This window comes from Crassostrea angulata, chromosome 3, assembly GCF_025612915.1.
Source record: "Crassostrea angulata isolate pt1a10 chromosome 3, ASM2561291v2, whole genome shotgun sequence".
NCBI classification, from domain to species: Eukaryota; Metazoa; Mollusca; class Bivalvia; order Ostreida; family Ostreidae; genus Magallana; species Magallana angulata.
In genome coordinates this window covers 22,693,898-22,709,832 of record NC_069113.1, presented here as the reverse complement: position 1 = coordinate 22,709,832, position 15,935 = coordinate 22,693,898, and the positions used below count along the sequence as shown (strand labels likewise).

The 15,935-nt window shown below is 31.1% G+C and overlaps 1 protein-coding gene across 3 annotated transcripts; it reads right to left on the bottom strand.

Annotated features, from left to right (window-relative positions):
* Positions 1–1,482: 1,482 nt before the first annotated feature.
* LOC128177327 (uncharacterized) lies at positions 1,483–14,917 on the bottom strand. Of its 3 annotated transcripts, XM_052844008.1 has the most exons (13): positions 14,815–14,902; positions 14,661–14,703; positions 13,869–13,963; positions 13,404–13,530; positions 12,975–13,126; positions 12,147–12,411; positions 11,880–12,054; positions 11,103–11,443; positions 10,899–11,016; positions 7,992–8,086; positions 6,524–6,683; positions 2,318–2,529; positions 1,483–2,156 (listed from the first exon to the last, which is right to left on the bottom strand). In XM_052844008.1, exons 4-12 carry the CDS (start codon positions 13,527–13,529, stop codon positions 2,333–2,335), a joined length of 1,629 nt encoding a protein of 542 aa, XP_052699968.1. In that variant the 5' UTR covers position 13,530; positions 13,869–13,963; positions 14,661–14,703; positions 14,815–14,902; the 3' UTR covers positions 1,483–2,156; positions 2,318–2,332. The 3 variants fall into 3 exon arrangements, with proteins under 3 accessions (XP_052699968.1, XP_052699967.1, XP_052699969.1); XM_052844007.1 differs by lacking the exon at positions 14,661–14,703 and having other exon boundaries at positions 14,815–14,917; XM_052844009.1 differs by lacking the exons at positions 2,318–2,529; positions 14,661–14,703 and having other exon boundaries at positions 14,815–14,917.
* Positions 14,918–15,935: the final 1,018 nt, after the last annotated feature.

The window sequence follows — 15,935 nt, the reverse complement described above, 5'->3', positions numbered from 1 at the left end:
TAAATGTAAATGTTATCGAATACGATGTGAAGGTCTTAGCAACGACCTCAAGACGTTGTTGTGACATTATCATTTTCTTAAGAAATAGATAAAGCACAGATTTGAATTTTTGGACATTGTTTACTGAAGAGTCATGGAACAAAGCATAGAAGTACAATGAAATTGCAGTCAACAAAATCTGAAAACGCTATTGTGGAACAACCCCGCGCACATTATAACCAATATTATTTGAGGTATATGATGCTAAACTATGGGTAACTAACTTATTGTTTATTTTTTTATTCATGATTTGTTCAATGGAAGCACCCTCTTCTTACTAAAAAAATTAAGTTTATTTAACAAATTAAAAGAAAGAAGAAAAGGAATTATCTTAAGTTAACTTTGTAAGATCTGTGTTTTTTAGTGACTACATATCAGTTTTACAGGGAATTGGGGGACCAAAATATGGTTGAAATTACAATCAGATGGAAAAATTGTGTAAAAATGTGAATGATGTGTTTTTATAACATCTATTACTGTTGTGTGTTGGTATTTTTTATTGTAACAGGTGTGCAAATATCAATAAATTTTGACATGATCCCTCCACGATCCCTGCATCTCAGTGATTCGTTATTGGAACCCTGACTGCATACAACTTTATAGCTAATATAATTATTCTCTGATTAAGAAATTGTTTGACGCTTTCGGTACTTGTACACAGGTATTTTTATTTAACATATGTTCCAAATACGCTTACATACAATGTACCCTTCACACCAGAGCTCAACCGAAAAGTGAAAGTTGTCGGCTGCACCGCACGCTTTAAGTCTGCGCCTCAAAAAAGCTTGTTCATGTTTGTTTAAAAATTACGACATTTTAACAATTTCATAATAAATAAATAAAACGAGTAACTCTACATGACAGGATAAGTTAGGCTAAGTATTGGACCTTTATCAGAAAAATACTGAATTGTTTATATGACAGTGATTCATTAATGGGGAAGATCTGTTAAAGGCGCCCTCACTGCACTCAATTACGGTGAGCAGCGCCAATGATAATTACTGTAAAGAGCTATAGTATATAAAATGTAATGAAATAAAGTTTCCAAGATCGAGATAGGTAACAAGAAAGTTTAATTACAGGCCTCTGAATTTATATAAATAAGGTGTTGAATGTATTTGTATATAAATCGGGTATATCTCTCTCTCTCTTTCCATAAATTTAACGGCTTATTGATAGAAATTCAGAGGTCTGTGGTCTAATTACTGTGGAATCATTAATTTTCGTGGGGGCCAATTTTCGTGGATTGCTGAAATTTTATAGGTTCGTGGGGACGTAATTTCGTGTATTTTCTTATACCTACAAAACGAAATATGACTTTATAACCCTAACAATTATTCGTGGAGGATGTTAAGTCGTGGACGAGAGGTACCCACGAAATCCACGAAAATTGAGCCACCACGAAATCTAATGATTCCACAGTAGATGGATTAAAAATGAAGAATCAAATAAAAACTTTATTTATTGAGGATTACAATCTGCATTTTAGAGCAAACATGTACCAATAGAATTTTGGGAAATCAATACAATAAATTCTCACATATCTAAAAAATTAATGTCAAATGAAAACATTAAATAGTTATACAGTTGTTGGTCTAATCAATGACTATGAGACATGGTTTAATGTAATGTAAAAATTTAGTTCAAGAAACAAAAGAAAATGATTTATTATGTGAAATCATAAGGAAAAATTCTGTAATATATGTGAAAATTTATCCTATGTGAAAAATCATGGGATATATCCCATCTTCTTTATTCTGTGGGAGTTTTTGTCCTATATTGGAGAATTAATCCCATCTTTTAACAATGGTGGGATTTTTTCTCCCAATTTATCCCACAGTAATTTTTTCTCCCATGGGATTTTGATGGGATCATAGATGGGATGAAAAATCCCACCATTCTCCTATGGGGTTTTGATATTTGAGAGAAAATTATAGGAAAACTAGAGCAATCCGTACATTCAGGTTGGCATGATAGGTTCGGAGTAGAAAGTCCCACCAAAATATATAAGCAAAAGTAAGTTATATCTAACGAAAAGGGTAGCTGAAAGTCCGGACTGTGTCGTGTCCAGACTTAATTGTCGCAAATCTCGAAACCAACGGCCTGGCAACAACATCCTAAAAAAAACACAAACACATTGCTATACAACATATAATAATGAATGCAATTTTCTATAAATGCAAGACATTGGAAATGAACATACCTAGCACATTTTTATACGGCACACGATTCGTGTATACATATAGCTAAACAAGTTGGAATATAAAAGTAAACAAACCCCATGAATTGAGCCCTAAGTTTTCCCTGGAGCAAATTTGCCAGCCAGTGATGAATACAGTTCAGTAAATTTCTTATCGAAATCGTATTTTCCGCTAAAATCGTAGAACAGTTTTGCCCCAATTATGGCTCCTAACCACCCAGTAGCTTTGTAGCCCCTCTGCATCAGCAGAGGAACCACTTCTTTCTTCTGAGAGTAGGCATACTCCGCCTCTGAAATATGATTTTCGCCAATGATATAAATCAAAATACTCAAGGTACTGAAAAGCGCTAAGCCGGGAAGCAAGTGTTAAAAATATATCCATTGATATGAACATACATGCAAAGAACCATATTTCAATCGGGATTTGTTCGTTATTGTAAAAATGCATATACACAAAATTCTGAAATGATGTAGAATTTAGATATGCCTCAGTTATAGAATGCATAAATATTTTTTAAAATGATCAATACATGCTGTCGTGTTACAGTTAAAACAAAATGCTGCTGGCTTTTTAAAAAATCATAAAGCATTTTGCAATGAATGTAAGAGTATCTTATTTTTGAAACATAGAGTGATTTTTTCATTGACTGTAATTCTAAGTTTCCAATTTACAATAAAATAAATAAATCTGCCTTGAAGCATGTTTTAAAAGATATTGATTGATTTTAAAATTTTAGCAACTTCTGGAAATTGAGATCTTTTTGTGTAAAATAAATGCTTCCTCTGAAGAAAACAAAGTAAAATAAGATTGTCGCCAATACTCAAATGATGATTAATATTAATTTATGTTTATTTGCTAATTTTCATTATGTTTTGTTTTTACATATGACAACTTGCAAACCCCCCAAAAAATGATGAACAATAGTACTTAAAAATACAATGGCAAATTACGATATCTATATTATTGCAAAATAAAAAGCCAAAACGTGTTGACGAAAGAGAATACCAATCGCATTACAGATCTGCCTTGCAGGGAATGCCACCTAATCTTCTAAATATTAACTTTCGTATTCGAACAATATTTCCAGCCTTCTTTTGCAATGCGTATACCCAATGCAAAGACCTCTAATGTATTAACATGACTGGATGTTAGAATATCAAAATGGAGTCGCTTCTCATCATTTAAGAATCAACTAGACTAGTGTCTTCCGGGGTATATTTTAGGGTATACCATTGAATCTGATGGTGTTTAGCTAACCTCTCATCAGGCATAAAAGTACCATGATTTTAACAAGTTTTATCAAAAGGATGTTGTCATGGACGCCTATGCAGATGTCACAACAGTATTTCACTGTACTAGGTTAACGTAAAAACCTAGCTGAGGCAAAATCATTCCCAAACTCTACTTCGAATTTGGGCAGTTTCCCCCTGCGCCAGAGGCTGGCTTTTTATGAGATGAAAAAAATGTGTAAGATATCTGACTATTCAAGTTTTGTATAAATGCAAGCTAGGTCATTTAAATTTGTGATGCGTGTTGTTTTTTTATGGGAAGAGGGGTGATACGTTTCTGGCCTGCGGTCTGGTGCTTTGCAAGCACACGTATAACGTCGACGTAAACAAACTCTCATGCCTTGCTGGATGTACCTGTTTTTTGCTACTAAATTGTAGGAGTGTAGTGTAAAAAATATCAAAATGATTTTCGCAGGTAGTTTGTTTTGAATTTAAAACTTGTATCTAAATAAGCGCATTTATGGTAGGGATATATAGTAAACTTTAACACTGTAGAGACACCTGCAATGCATACAAGTTAGTATACAGCCGGAAAGGCCCGAGAAGTTGCAATTGAATGAAAGGACTGTGTTCACCAGCGTATCAGAGGTCGTATCCCAAAAAACTCGTAGCCATGTAATAGGGTACTTTTTTTTTTTTTTTTTTTTTTAGAAAATTATAAATATCTGATAGTTATATTTGATTTAAAGCAATGTTGAACTTACACATCACTTTCAATTTAACTTTTACTAAGTGTTTTTATTACTGCATAATTTGTTCATTTAGTATATAAATAAAATCATTAAAAAATCATATTTGCAAATTAAACGAGGTATCACTTTATAACGATTATTACATATATTTACTGTGAGGTTCATGTAACTCGACAGTTATACTTTATATAGATTATATACTTTATATAAATTATATTATAATCACTGGTTTTAGATAATTATCAAATTACAGATCAATGCAGTTGAAAGAAAAATATTCATGAAAAAATGCATACAGGAAAAAAGAAAAAAGCAGCACACATTATTGTGGAAAAGGTGTTTATCGAACAATTTTGTATTTAAAAAAATTCTGCATTTTCATGACTAACATATTACATGTACCTCGAAATAGAATGGGTAAAACTGTGGATATAGTGCCCCATGCTGATAATTAATTGTAATCAAATCACCAAATAACAGGTCATTGCACTATATATATATATATATATATATATATATATATATATATATATATATATATATATATATATATATATATATATATATATAAAAGAATCGTTACAAAATTGCTAATCGATTAATCCCATAACGTTCCGACCGATTCACTGGTTAATCGTATCAGAAATTGCTTTTTGGTAACATATCTTTTTTATTTCATTCTCATGCAAGAAGATTCAAAGTACGTTGATTCGTTGGTATGGTCAAGTTGATGGGGAACATTCCATTTTTTAAATGAGGAAATAGTACTCAACATGTAACGAATGAAAATGCATTAAATATCGTGATCGTGGACAATATTTTTTCGATAGTAATGCTTCATTGAAACTCTCTTTATAAACAGTACTTTCATTTCAGTTTTTGTTCAAAAGTACTATCTGATTAATGACGAAAGACAATCGACTTCAAAGTTTGTTAACAATAATGTCGTAGAAAACATTCTTTCAGATGGCACTGATTTATATCTCGTATTGTTAAATATTTCTTGCTAGACCAGAAAGATTTAGAAACAGTACTTAATTTTTGGACCACCATTTGAGAGGATCAACCTTTTACGTCTCTCTTTTATTTAAATATTTCGACACTTCGCTTTCCTATTCGTTCAGTTTGTCTTGAAACGCTGTTAGGAAGTCCAACAATTGTTTAGCTTTACATTTTGGCTTTTGGAAGGGGGAGTGTTCTTTGCTCTTGGTCTTGAGTCGCACTCGTTTAATCAATGGTAGATCATCTAGCAGAAACCTGGATGTAATTTTGAAATCGTCGGTATATTTAATGCTACTTTCACACGTATTTGTATTGTGTGGTCTATACAATGAAAACTTATAAAATTTTGAGATTTTGAGAATGAAGCATTTAAATTTCTATCATCATCAAAACGGCGAGAAAAAGAATGTCGATAGTACCACATAGAAATGTTATGATCATTCAGGCATTATTAAAAAAAAACAACGGTGGACAGTAAAGACAGTTAGGGCACTTTTGAGGTGTTAAAACAGTAGTTAGTATCTTTAACTCCCATCAACTATGCTAAAATCAATTATCCCCAATTGTTTGAAAATGTTAAATTGTGAACGTTCATAGTTCTTGATGTTAAATTTTTATGAAATTTTGACCGATTTACTTTTAATCCGATTAACTGATTACATTTGTAACTGGTTACCATCGTTCCAAACGTTTATACGGTTTACCGGTTAGCAACATATATATATATATATATATATATATATATATATATATATATATATATATATATATATATATATATATATATATTTATTAGACATTTATTTGTTAGACATTTATTCCAATACTATGGTTATCTACATATAAATTGGACAATTTCTATTGTTCGTGTCGTTAGCCAATTTTAGTGCTTTATATATTCAGTTTACTGGCTTAGTATCTTTGTATTAGATCCGACACTTTAAAGATGCCTAGTGTTGTTGATTCTATTCAGTGCGTTATATATATATATATATATATATATATATATATATATATATATATATATATATATATATATATATATATATATATATATATATATATATCCATTTGATTATTACTATGTTTACTGTCAATGACGTTTAAAATAAATAAAAATTCCAATGCTATGGTATTTGTAAATACAATTAAGATAGATAGTTTTGTTAAAATTAACGTCGCGTTTATATTGAGGAAAACATACGTTAGAATCTCAAAATTTTCGATTCAATTGATATTTTATTATAATATTTTTACTTTCATCAAAATATTGAGTTTAATGAAACACAACTTATTTTACCTGTTTTACAATTCTGACTTTCTTTGTATTTTTCGGAATAACAAACCAGGACGATTCTGGATTCTTCTACAGCCCGTGCCATGGCCTCTAAAATTGACCCCTCCATGTTGTCTACATCCATCCATACGGTCAGTCCTTTTTCCCGTAGACGATCTCTTATCTTAAATCAAAGTACAGATATCCGGGTTATTTGATGTGTACTGAAAACGTTTTCATGAAATGGCATTATTACAGACACATTGAGACAGTATTAGAGAATTAACTGAGTTTATAAGCGTATCAATGCATATTAATATCGATATTGTTAATATTTTTTATCTTGTTGGGGTCAAATATTTAACACCTCACCAAACATAAACTCTTTAACACGCTCTAAAAGATGTTAATCAATCTGTCTTTAAGTAGTCATTTTGGGTCACCTCTAGTCTGAAATTTTGCCATTATGTATTAATTCTACTCAAAAACTTATTTTATAGAATGCCAATTGAACATTTTTCAATTGAATAGTTAAGGTAAAGAGACATATTCAAAGGGTTTAAATAAGAACTATTTTTAGTGGCGAAAAGTTTTCAAGATAAAAATAAACATTTATTCTTATCTCACTTTTTTAGAGTACTGTAATTTTAGCTTCTTAATTTTCGATGTATATCAAATTACAAGATATTTTGAGTATTGCAAAATCTAATTTAAAAAAGTATAATGATTTTTATCGAAATACCGATATTTAGGCACATTTAGCAAATATAAGTTTAAAGTCCGAAAAAAGTAAATCAAATATGTTGCCCTAAATTAACTTATTTCATGCCATATCTAAAATTTTACATCATTGACCCATACTTTTGATTCTTTCAAATTTTCTGATAAGACTGTCATAATTTGAGTAAAAAAATTAAGACTTTTAAAAATCGTCATTGCACTTTATATTTTTTTAACTGTCTGAAAACAGTGTTTTTATAGTGCAAAAAGGTCAAAATATTAATTAGGTGATACAACTGGGATTTTTTCTCTCTTCAAATATATTAATTTGAAATAGAATGAGTTTGAAATTGGTGCTATAGCTCATTCCAATAAAAAAAAATAGCAGACGAAAGGGGGATTATCGTTTCAGTGTAGAAAGGTCATTTAAATGCATCGTAGCGCAGAAAAGGCATATAAACCTTCATTTTTTTAAGGATTCAATTCCTTTAAAACAATCCCCGCAACAATTTGTAACTCTCATTTTGATAATGGGATGAAAAATTCCACCAAATATAAAGTAATTCAGCGCAAGTCTAGTATTATAATTTCATTACAAGTGTAAATTTTGAATAAACAGAGTAATATCACTTTGACGTTCGTAATCCAACTATTTGCAATAAGTTTTTTCTACCCCTTAAATGTATATATAAAACGAATTTAACGAATACTTTAACACTAAACTAGAGGCCACAGGATATTTGAAAATGCATGTTGTAAGTTTTTTCTGTACCTTTAAAACTGTTTTCTGATCTCCCCAGTTATAACTGAGCATTATATGTCCCGTATCATGTGCCTCTTGTTCGGCCCTTTCTGGTGTTTTCTTTGCTGAAATGGAAAATGTGAGTATATCATTTTTTGACTGGTCACGTGACCCCGTCTATTGGTTTACTGTCAGCCGAAGTCTCAAACCGGAAGGCACGCGTAAAACACATGAATTGAGTCTACGCATAAGAAAATAGTGCAGAAAGTTTTCATGCATTTCAGTAAATATGTATTATATAAACACGCATTAAATCTTTTTAAGTCCTCTGTGTATAAACATAATTCTATTTAGAAAATAAACAAATAGTTTTAATGATAAAAATATTCTTGCTCGGGTTTAAATGTGGAATGAGTTACGTAAATAAATGCACAGCGTCGTTGACGATTCAGTTGGTGTACGAGCTCATTAATCAATAGAAGAGGTTGATGGTGGAATCGAAATTAAAGTTCCCAAACGCAATGTGCCATTTTTGAAAAGTTGTGAATTTTATTTTGACGATCTTTCACCTAAATACTACCAAACTTCATGCGCAAGCCGAAGTTAAAAATTATACAAATTAAAAAGGTTTTTCACTGGCTTCCAGTCTACTTGCGGTATGACTTCTGTTCGTCTCTAAAGGAATTTTGTACAAAGAAAATAAAAACAAGTCTGAATTTGCCTTTTCGTTTGTTGGCTCTTTAGTTGATTAAACTGAATTTGAATTTTAAACAATTCATTGTAACAAAAATCTATAATGGATTTTACATTTTGGAAGACGTATACATCATATAATATACACAATCTTATCGATTGAAGAACCAAGTTAAATGTTAATGTTCATGTTTTCCGGCTTAGTTGGAATCAGGCTTGGGGTGAATTACATTTAAAAATAATGCATTACCATTACTTCATGAATTATGGCATTAAATTACCATTACCATTACTTAATTTTCTTGAAGTAATGCTTTACATTACCATTACATGAGTAAAGTAATACATTACCATTACTTTGTGAAAAGTCAATAAGGTTTTAAAAAGTAATTTAAAAACTAAATAAAGAGTTTTTGTAAATATTTCATAAATAAAACATGCTTAAAATATTTACAGGTTCATGTTCACTATCAGGTTCAAATTTTATGACCTATACAGGATTGCTGTTGCACTTGTAGTTCTCAAAGTAAGGTTGGTCCCGTAACATTTACACGCTCATGGCGGAGTTGACAATCTCTGTTATTTATGTCTCTGATTTTCGGAGTATGATTTCAATGAAAGGAACGGTTGTATCGTAATTCGTGTAGGTGGTGCACGAGTTTACACAAAAAGTAGTAAGTGGCGAACGGATTTATTTTTACCTATTAATTTTGCATGAATCGCAAATGAAGAAAATCGTGTCAGATAAGTCGGTCTTAAAAATCAAAATGGCGACCGTGACAAATCTTTTTATTCTCAAAGTTCTTGGAATCTTATTGTAAAAAAAATATTTCTAACGTCGGGTGCCTGAGTTTGTTATCGGTATACAAATGTTCACTTTGTTTGTTAAGGGTGTTGTTTACTCAGGGTTTGAGTTTTCAAATTCGGATTGTTATAAAATTCAATTTAATGAGTAAAATTTGTTCTAAACACAAAAAGTATTTATGAAATGAAATATTATTGACAAAACAGTCGATATTTTTACTATATTATGAAATTAGGCTCAAACAAAAATAGACTTTTAGCCAAACAGAGGAAATTCGGACTAAATTTTGCAGATTTTGTTTTCTGCTAAAAAATTTTTTATAGTACTCTACTATTGACAGTTAAGATTTTATATTTAAGTATATATAATTTTGCATATTTTCTGTTAGTTTTAACCTTACTTATTCATTAAAATAATCTTTTGTCATGACTTTCACGAATATTGAAAAATGCTTAAAAACGACAAAAGACACTATATCTCAAAATTTTGATCATTGACCTCATATAAATTTTATGCCAACAGAATAAGGTCAATATAAGTAGTTCAATACTATAAATGTTTTTGTATTATCATCATTCAATTTTTTGTAAAATCGGATCAATAAGGGGTATGAATTTGAAAACTGATAGAGGAAATTCGGACTAGAGTATTTTTTAAAAATTGCTGCTGAAATCTTCATGTATTGTATCTATTTAATGCCACTACCATTCATAAACTGTATTTTATTTTTTAAAGTGTTTTATTATTTGTAATATTTTAACAATTAACAAAATCTCAATCGTAGTGTAAAATTTTACGGGATTTTTCTTAATTTTTCAAAAAATATTCAATGGCCATTAACTCAAAAAGTAGGTCATTGACCTACTTTTCTGAAAGTGAGAAACAACACTACAATCAAAGGTCTATAACATACAATAGATGGTTTTTCATTATCATCAGTGGATTTTTTTTTCATTCTGAGTAAACGTCATCCTTAATTCAGCAGTTCTAGAGTTTATGGGGTTTTCATAAAACTTTTATTCGGATACCGTCCGACTTGTGGATTTTCCCTTGGATCACAAAATTAAATAAATCTAATGATTAAAATTATCTACTTTGATATAGTTGTTTGATTTTCCCTGTAAGTAGTAATTTTTAAAATTTTTCCTTGGGGTCTTATTTTACATAATATACCATTGTGTCATTTTTCTACAATTATGAAGGCCGGGATTGAGTAACATTTAGACAAAGTTTCAGACAATTGCATAAAAGCCGAATTAACATAGATTATAACAACTAATTTAAACTCATTAATTTTGAAAGCATATCCGAGGAAATCCAGGACAATTACAAATCAAAACTTTGAAGACCCCCTCTTTCAGTACTCTCAGTACTTTGATTTGTTATAGGTTTTTATACCGTTTCAATTTAAATTCGTAATCCATTTAGAAAACACTTACCATTTTCCTTATCTTTTCCTTCGTTAATAACAAAATAAGCTCCTTGTGCCGCCTTTGATAGTTCTTTATTATCACTATTTCTAAGTTCTTTTAGCGTTTTCCAAACTTCTTTGTCTTCCTAAACAGTAGACCATTTATAACGAAATAAAAAAATGAATCCACTCAAACAATTTGTATTGAAGAACAATTTTTCTTTATAATTACCTTAAAGAGTACTTTATTTTTCGGTGCCAAAGACAATTCCCTAATGGCGTTGACTACGGCAATTTGTTCAGCCTGGTTTTCTTTTTTCAGAAGTCTTTTTAGAATATCAAATGCACCTTTTTTCATAATTGTTGTTCTGTTATCGTCATTTTCTGCCAACTTGGCCAAACCATTAATGAGTTCATGAATTGAAAAACCCCATTGACTACGATTTTTTGCCTTTTCAGCTGTTTTTACCATTTTCAAAAGGAAGTCAAATAAGGTGCCATCTGCTGATATTCTTTTGTTTTCCTCTTCATTTACCATGTAAGACAACGCCAAAAGAACAACAAGCTTCACATCTGTAAGTAAGAAATACCGTAAACCAACTTTTATTCGCGTTCGAGAAATTTTCGCGAGATTCGCGAGGTCATCATTGTCGCGAATATTTCTCGTCATGGACCATTCGTTGTTGTGTTGTTGTTATAACAAGATTGGTCTGGATAAGGCTTGGTAGCAAACATTATTCGTCGTGAACCAGTCTATCGAAAGTAAATCGAAATAAAGTCGCCACGAATAAAAGTTGGTTTGTAATTTTGGTTAGGTTTAGCTTGAGGTTAATAACCCACCATCTTGAGTCATCGTTATACCAGTGTATAAATGTAATCATTTACATTTTGTTTGCAGCTTTGAGATGCCCAAAGTAACGTTATAACTATCAATGTGAATAATCTTAGATAACAATTTTGCAGGTGCATTGAATTAAAGGATTTAGAATTTTTATTTTTAACTACATACACGTAATATCTGTTTTCAGCAGATCTTCGAGGACTTCAACCATATTTATTTCCCCTTTGTTTGTTCCACCTTTCTTTCGAAGACGCGTAACTGTGTAGACATCCTTTGAAGATGAATTTCTTGCACAATTGTTCAAGATTCCAAGAGTGGAATTAAAAGGAAATTGGTTTTCATTCTGAAAAAAATGGCGGGTTTAGATTTTTATTTGATAAGTTCATGGTTCATTATATATCTGATAAATCGTTTTTCGTTTAATAGAAATATTACAGTAATTTCATCGTCAAGGCCTTCCAAATCGCCTTGCACAGCTGTCAAATCCTCTGCAAGGTACTGAAAGAACTGGGTGTCCTCGACGATCGATTCAGCAAAGCTGGGACTCCCGTCGGCGTAATTCCACAGAATCGTCCGTATAAGGGACAGAAGTCTAAGAAAATCGGAACCAGCCTCGTCCTCCTCTAGCTCATTATCGAAAAAATCAGGATCGTGGTTAGACCATACTGCTTGATAAATATCCACTAATTGAGGCACAAATCTAAAACATCAACGATGCAATGTGGCGGTATGTTTAGTTAGATTTGTAACATTAAAAAAAAGATTTTCTTCTCACGTCAAATAATCAAATTGAGTAATATTCAACCACCATTAATGATAAGCATAATATCAATTTTGAATATTGACAATAGAGTCACTGTTATAAAATGCCACGAAAACCTTGATATCGATCAGCAAATTTACTGTGTTTGCCAAAGTAAGACTCTTCTGAATGTTCAGTATAACCCAGAGTCAAATCTGTGTGGAATTTTTGAAGTCAAGATTCAGACAAAATTATGAAAGTAAGTCTTATAATTTTGTTACTTGCGTTTTTTAACGAAATTCCATCATATAAAAAATCAAAATAACTGTCGTGAACAGCGTTTAATTTAGCTCAAAAGGATAGTGTAAAAATAAGAGGCACACACAAAAATAAAAGATGCAAAGGAAATGAAAAAATAGTTTCTTTACCAATATTAAATTGTAATGCAATCCAATTAATTGCAGTTGAAATCGAAAGTGAATAATAAATATAGTGGGTTTTTTTCCGAACTAGCAGCATACCCCTTTTTGGCAAGATAATTTCCCATCAACAACCTTTGCTCCAGTCCACCATTATCGTGAAAAGGGTCGTCAATATCCTTGTCAAGAAGCTTGTATATATCTGGATACGATTCTTCTGAAATACCTTTATTTGTAATATCCATCTGAGTAAGCTACAAATATAAATTCTCTTTTTAACAGAACCCATTCCATAACAGTTGTTTCATCGCACCAGGTGAAATTATTTTAGCAAATCTATGATATTCTCTGTTTTAAATGACACTTACTATAAAGTGTTTGACATAAATTAAAACGAACCTTTGCTTAGACAAAATGAATATACGTTATATTTATATTAATGTGCTCGTATAGCACACGTTTGTTACACTTTGTCCAAAAATATAATTTTTTTTTAAAAAGTTAATAATTTGAAAACCGGTATTTCTGTACCTTGGTCATGACTTTGTCATATTTCCTCAGAATACGCTTCAACTCCGGGTGGTTTACCAGTAGAGTATCGAAATGTTCGCCCTCGATTACGGACTTTGTTCTTACAGGATTCCTTCGGGACGACATGCTAGTGGGATTTTTAATTTTAGTTTGATGTAAACAATTTAATAGCAAGTAAATGTTATATTGTATGTTTTTGAAAAATGTGATCAGAAAAGCTCACTTGCGCCTTAAGCTCAGGTGAGCTAAAAAAGCAACATAATAGTTAAATTTCTCCTTAAAAGAATCTGCTCTCAGACAAGTAGATTCGGGCATAATCCAAAGTTTGATTTTTAATACCATTGATATTAAAGCAATATAAGTAGTTTGCTTTCGGGGTATAATGTCGTCCTGATGACACCCCAATACCCCAATCTTAACGGATGAGTATTTAACTAAGTTATTCATTAGTATCATGCAAAATACCTATTTGTTTCTCATTCACAAGTTGGCTTTGTTCATCTACAGCAACTGTTTTCTTAGAACTGCTCTCTGATCCCATTCTCCATCTTGTGTACAATCTGTGAAGAAGTGAAATGCATTAGCTAATTTAACATACGAATTAGAAATACTTTTATGTAGATCAATTCCTTTCAAATATTATAAAGATGTTTCTTCCAAAACTTAACGTAATCCCAACGTGAACGTTATGTAAAAAAACATTTCAAAATATTTTAAACGGTTCTGTTCAAGCAATGCGTGTAGTATAATAAAAACCAATCTATTGTTTCACATGCTGTAACAGAGCCGAAATACGAATAGGTAACATAAGTTAAGTCACGTATGCACCCGCGATATACGTGCAAGAGTGAAAGCTGTAGGGTCTAAATAAGAATAGGTAGCAGTAATTTAGTCCTTCGTAAACACGTGATATGAGAAATGAAGGCTGTAAGTAATTCAAATATTTACAAATTTTAAATTTGTCTCGTAGCAAGCCATAATAAAGAAAAAGTGGTGTATATAATGTATTGATAGATAATGCAAGATACAACACGCCATCAGTATAAATGGAATCACAATTATCCGATCAATTACCGTACAGTTAAAACGATACAATGTTATATTTAAAGTCAAAAATAGCGTATACAAACGTTTGATCGATTATCTGTCGAGAAAACAGGTTCAAATATTTCTTCTACAAGCTTGGACATATCTTCAGATTGCGTTTATAAGTAACAACAATTTGAGTGTAGCATGCTTTGAAAATATAAAATATACCTGTATCTGGTACTGACTTGCAGATTTACACAAAAAGATTGATCTAAAAATCCCAAAATGGAGGCTCGTTTGAAAAAAGAAACTAGTACAAGTTCTATTTAAAATGTTAAATTAATTACATGTACAAAGATATGGATTCAACATAATCTTTTACCTGTACACCACTCTTTAACTTATTTTCCCCATTTAACTTCCGGGAAACGCATAAACAAACGAACGTCTTCTACCGTGTCAAAGACAAGTTTAAAATGCGCAAAATCAATCGATAAACTGGGACCTGTATTCTTTGTACTCTGGAGTGAGGCCTGACATTTAAATTCTCAAGGAGGAATTTTTAAAACAGTCACCAACATTTATGTCGTGCTAGTAAAGCATGTACAATGTATATCCCATAAACTTTTTTCCTTTTACTTTCAATATTTGATTCAGCAAACACTTGTAACAACATCATATAAAAAGATAACCAAAAATATCACACAGGGTCATAGAAAATACCTCGTACAAACATATATAGATACACAAACACAGAATCTGATTTTATCATTTACTTACTACTTCATATTGTTACAATCAGACTGTTTAAATATTGTTTAAATGTATCTTAATTGATTAAATCAAACTTTATGCATACATTTCTGTTAGCGTTTACGCATAGTTATTCAACTACGAATTTCATATAATCAAATACTATAGTACATATTATATTTTTTTTTTTTTAAAAACTTAATTACGAAAGAGGAAAAAGAATTTCAACGTTGTTACAAAGAAACAAGAAAAATAGAAAGTTGTCCACTGGAGTCTTCAGTGTCACTGATCGTCCCAACTCTACCCCGCGAAATAGGAATCTACATTCTCTCTGACGGTAGATCTGATCATTCTGTTAACGTGGAACATAGTGTATGTTGATGTTTGGGGAAATAAGAAACTGTCAGAAGTGTTGACTGGAGAGGAAGGAACATATTAAATTTAATTATATCTTCATGAAGAAACTGAGGAAGTTCAAAAGTTCTTATAGGTTCTGCTATTCAGCTAACGCTAGCTACTGATCACAAATCGATAGTTATTAGCGCTTTTTATATATCGTTTAACCTGTAACCTTTAACAAAATACTTAATTTTTTAAATTTGGTTGGTAAGTTTTAGTTATGACGATGTCTATTCATTATCCTATAAGATGAGAAATGGAGGGTTGGATTTGCACCTCAATATATCAATATAGAATCTGAACAAAACCAATATAAAAACATGATTAGTTTAAATAGCTGCTCTCAACTCT

Bases quoted from the DNA above. Each gene is read 5' to 3' on its own strand.
- LOC128177327 (XM_052844007.1), bottom strand. From the start codon at position 13,529: ATGTCGTCCCGAAGGAATCCTGTAAGAACAAAGTCCGTAATCGAGGGC. The intron at 13,127-13,403 runs GTACAGAAATAC...TTATATTTGTAG, and splicing joins ATGACAAAGTCATGACCAAG to CTTACTCAGATGGATATTAC. The intron at 11,017-11,102 runs GTAATTATAAAG...TCTACTGTTTAG, and splicing joins AAAATAAAGTACTCTTTAAG to GAAGACAAAGAAGTTTGGAA.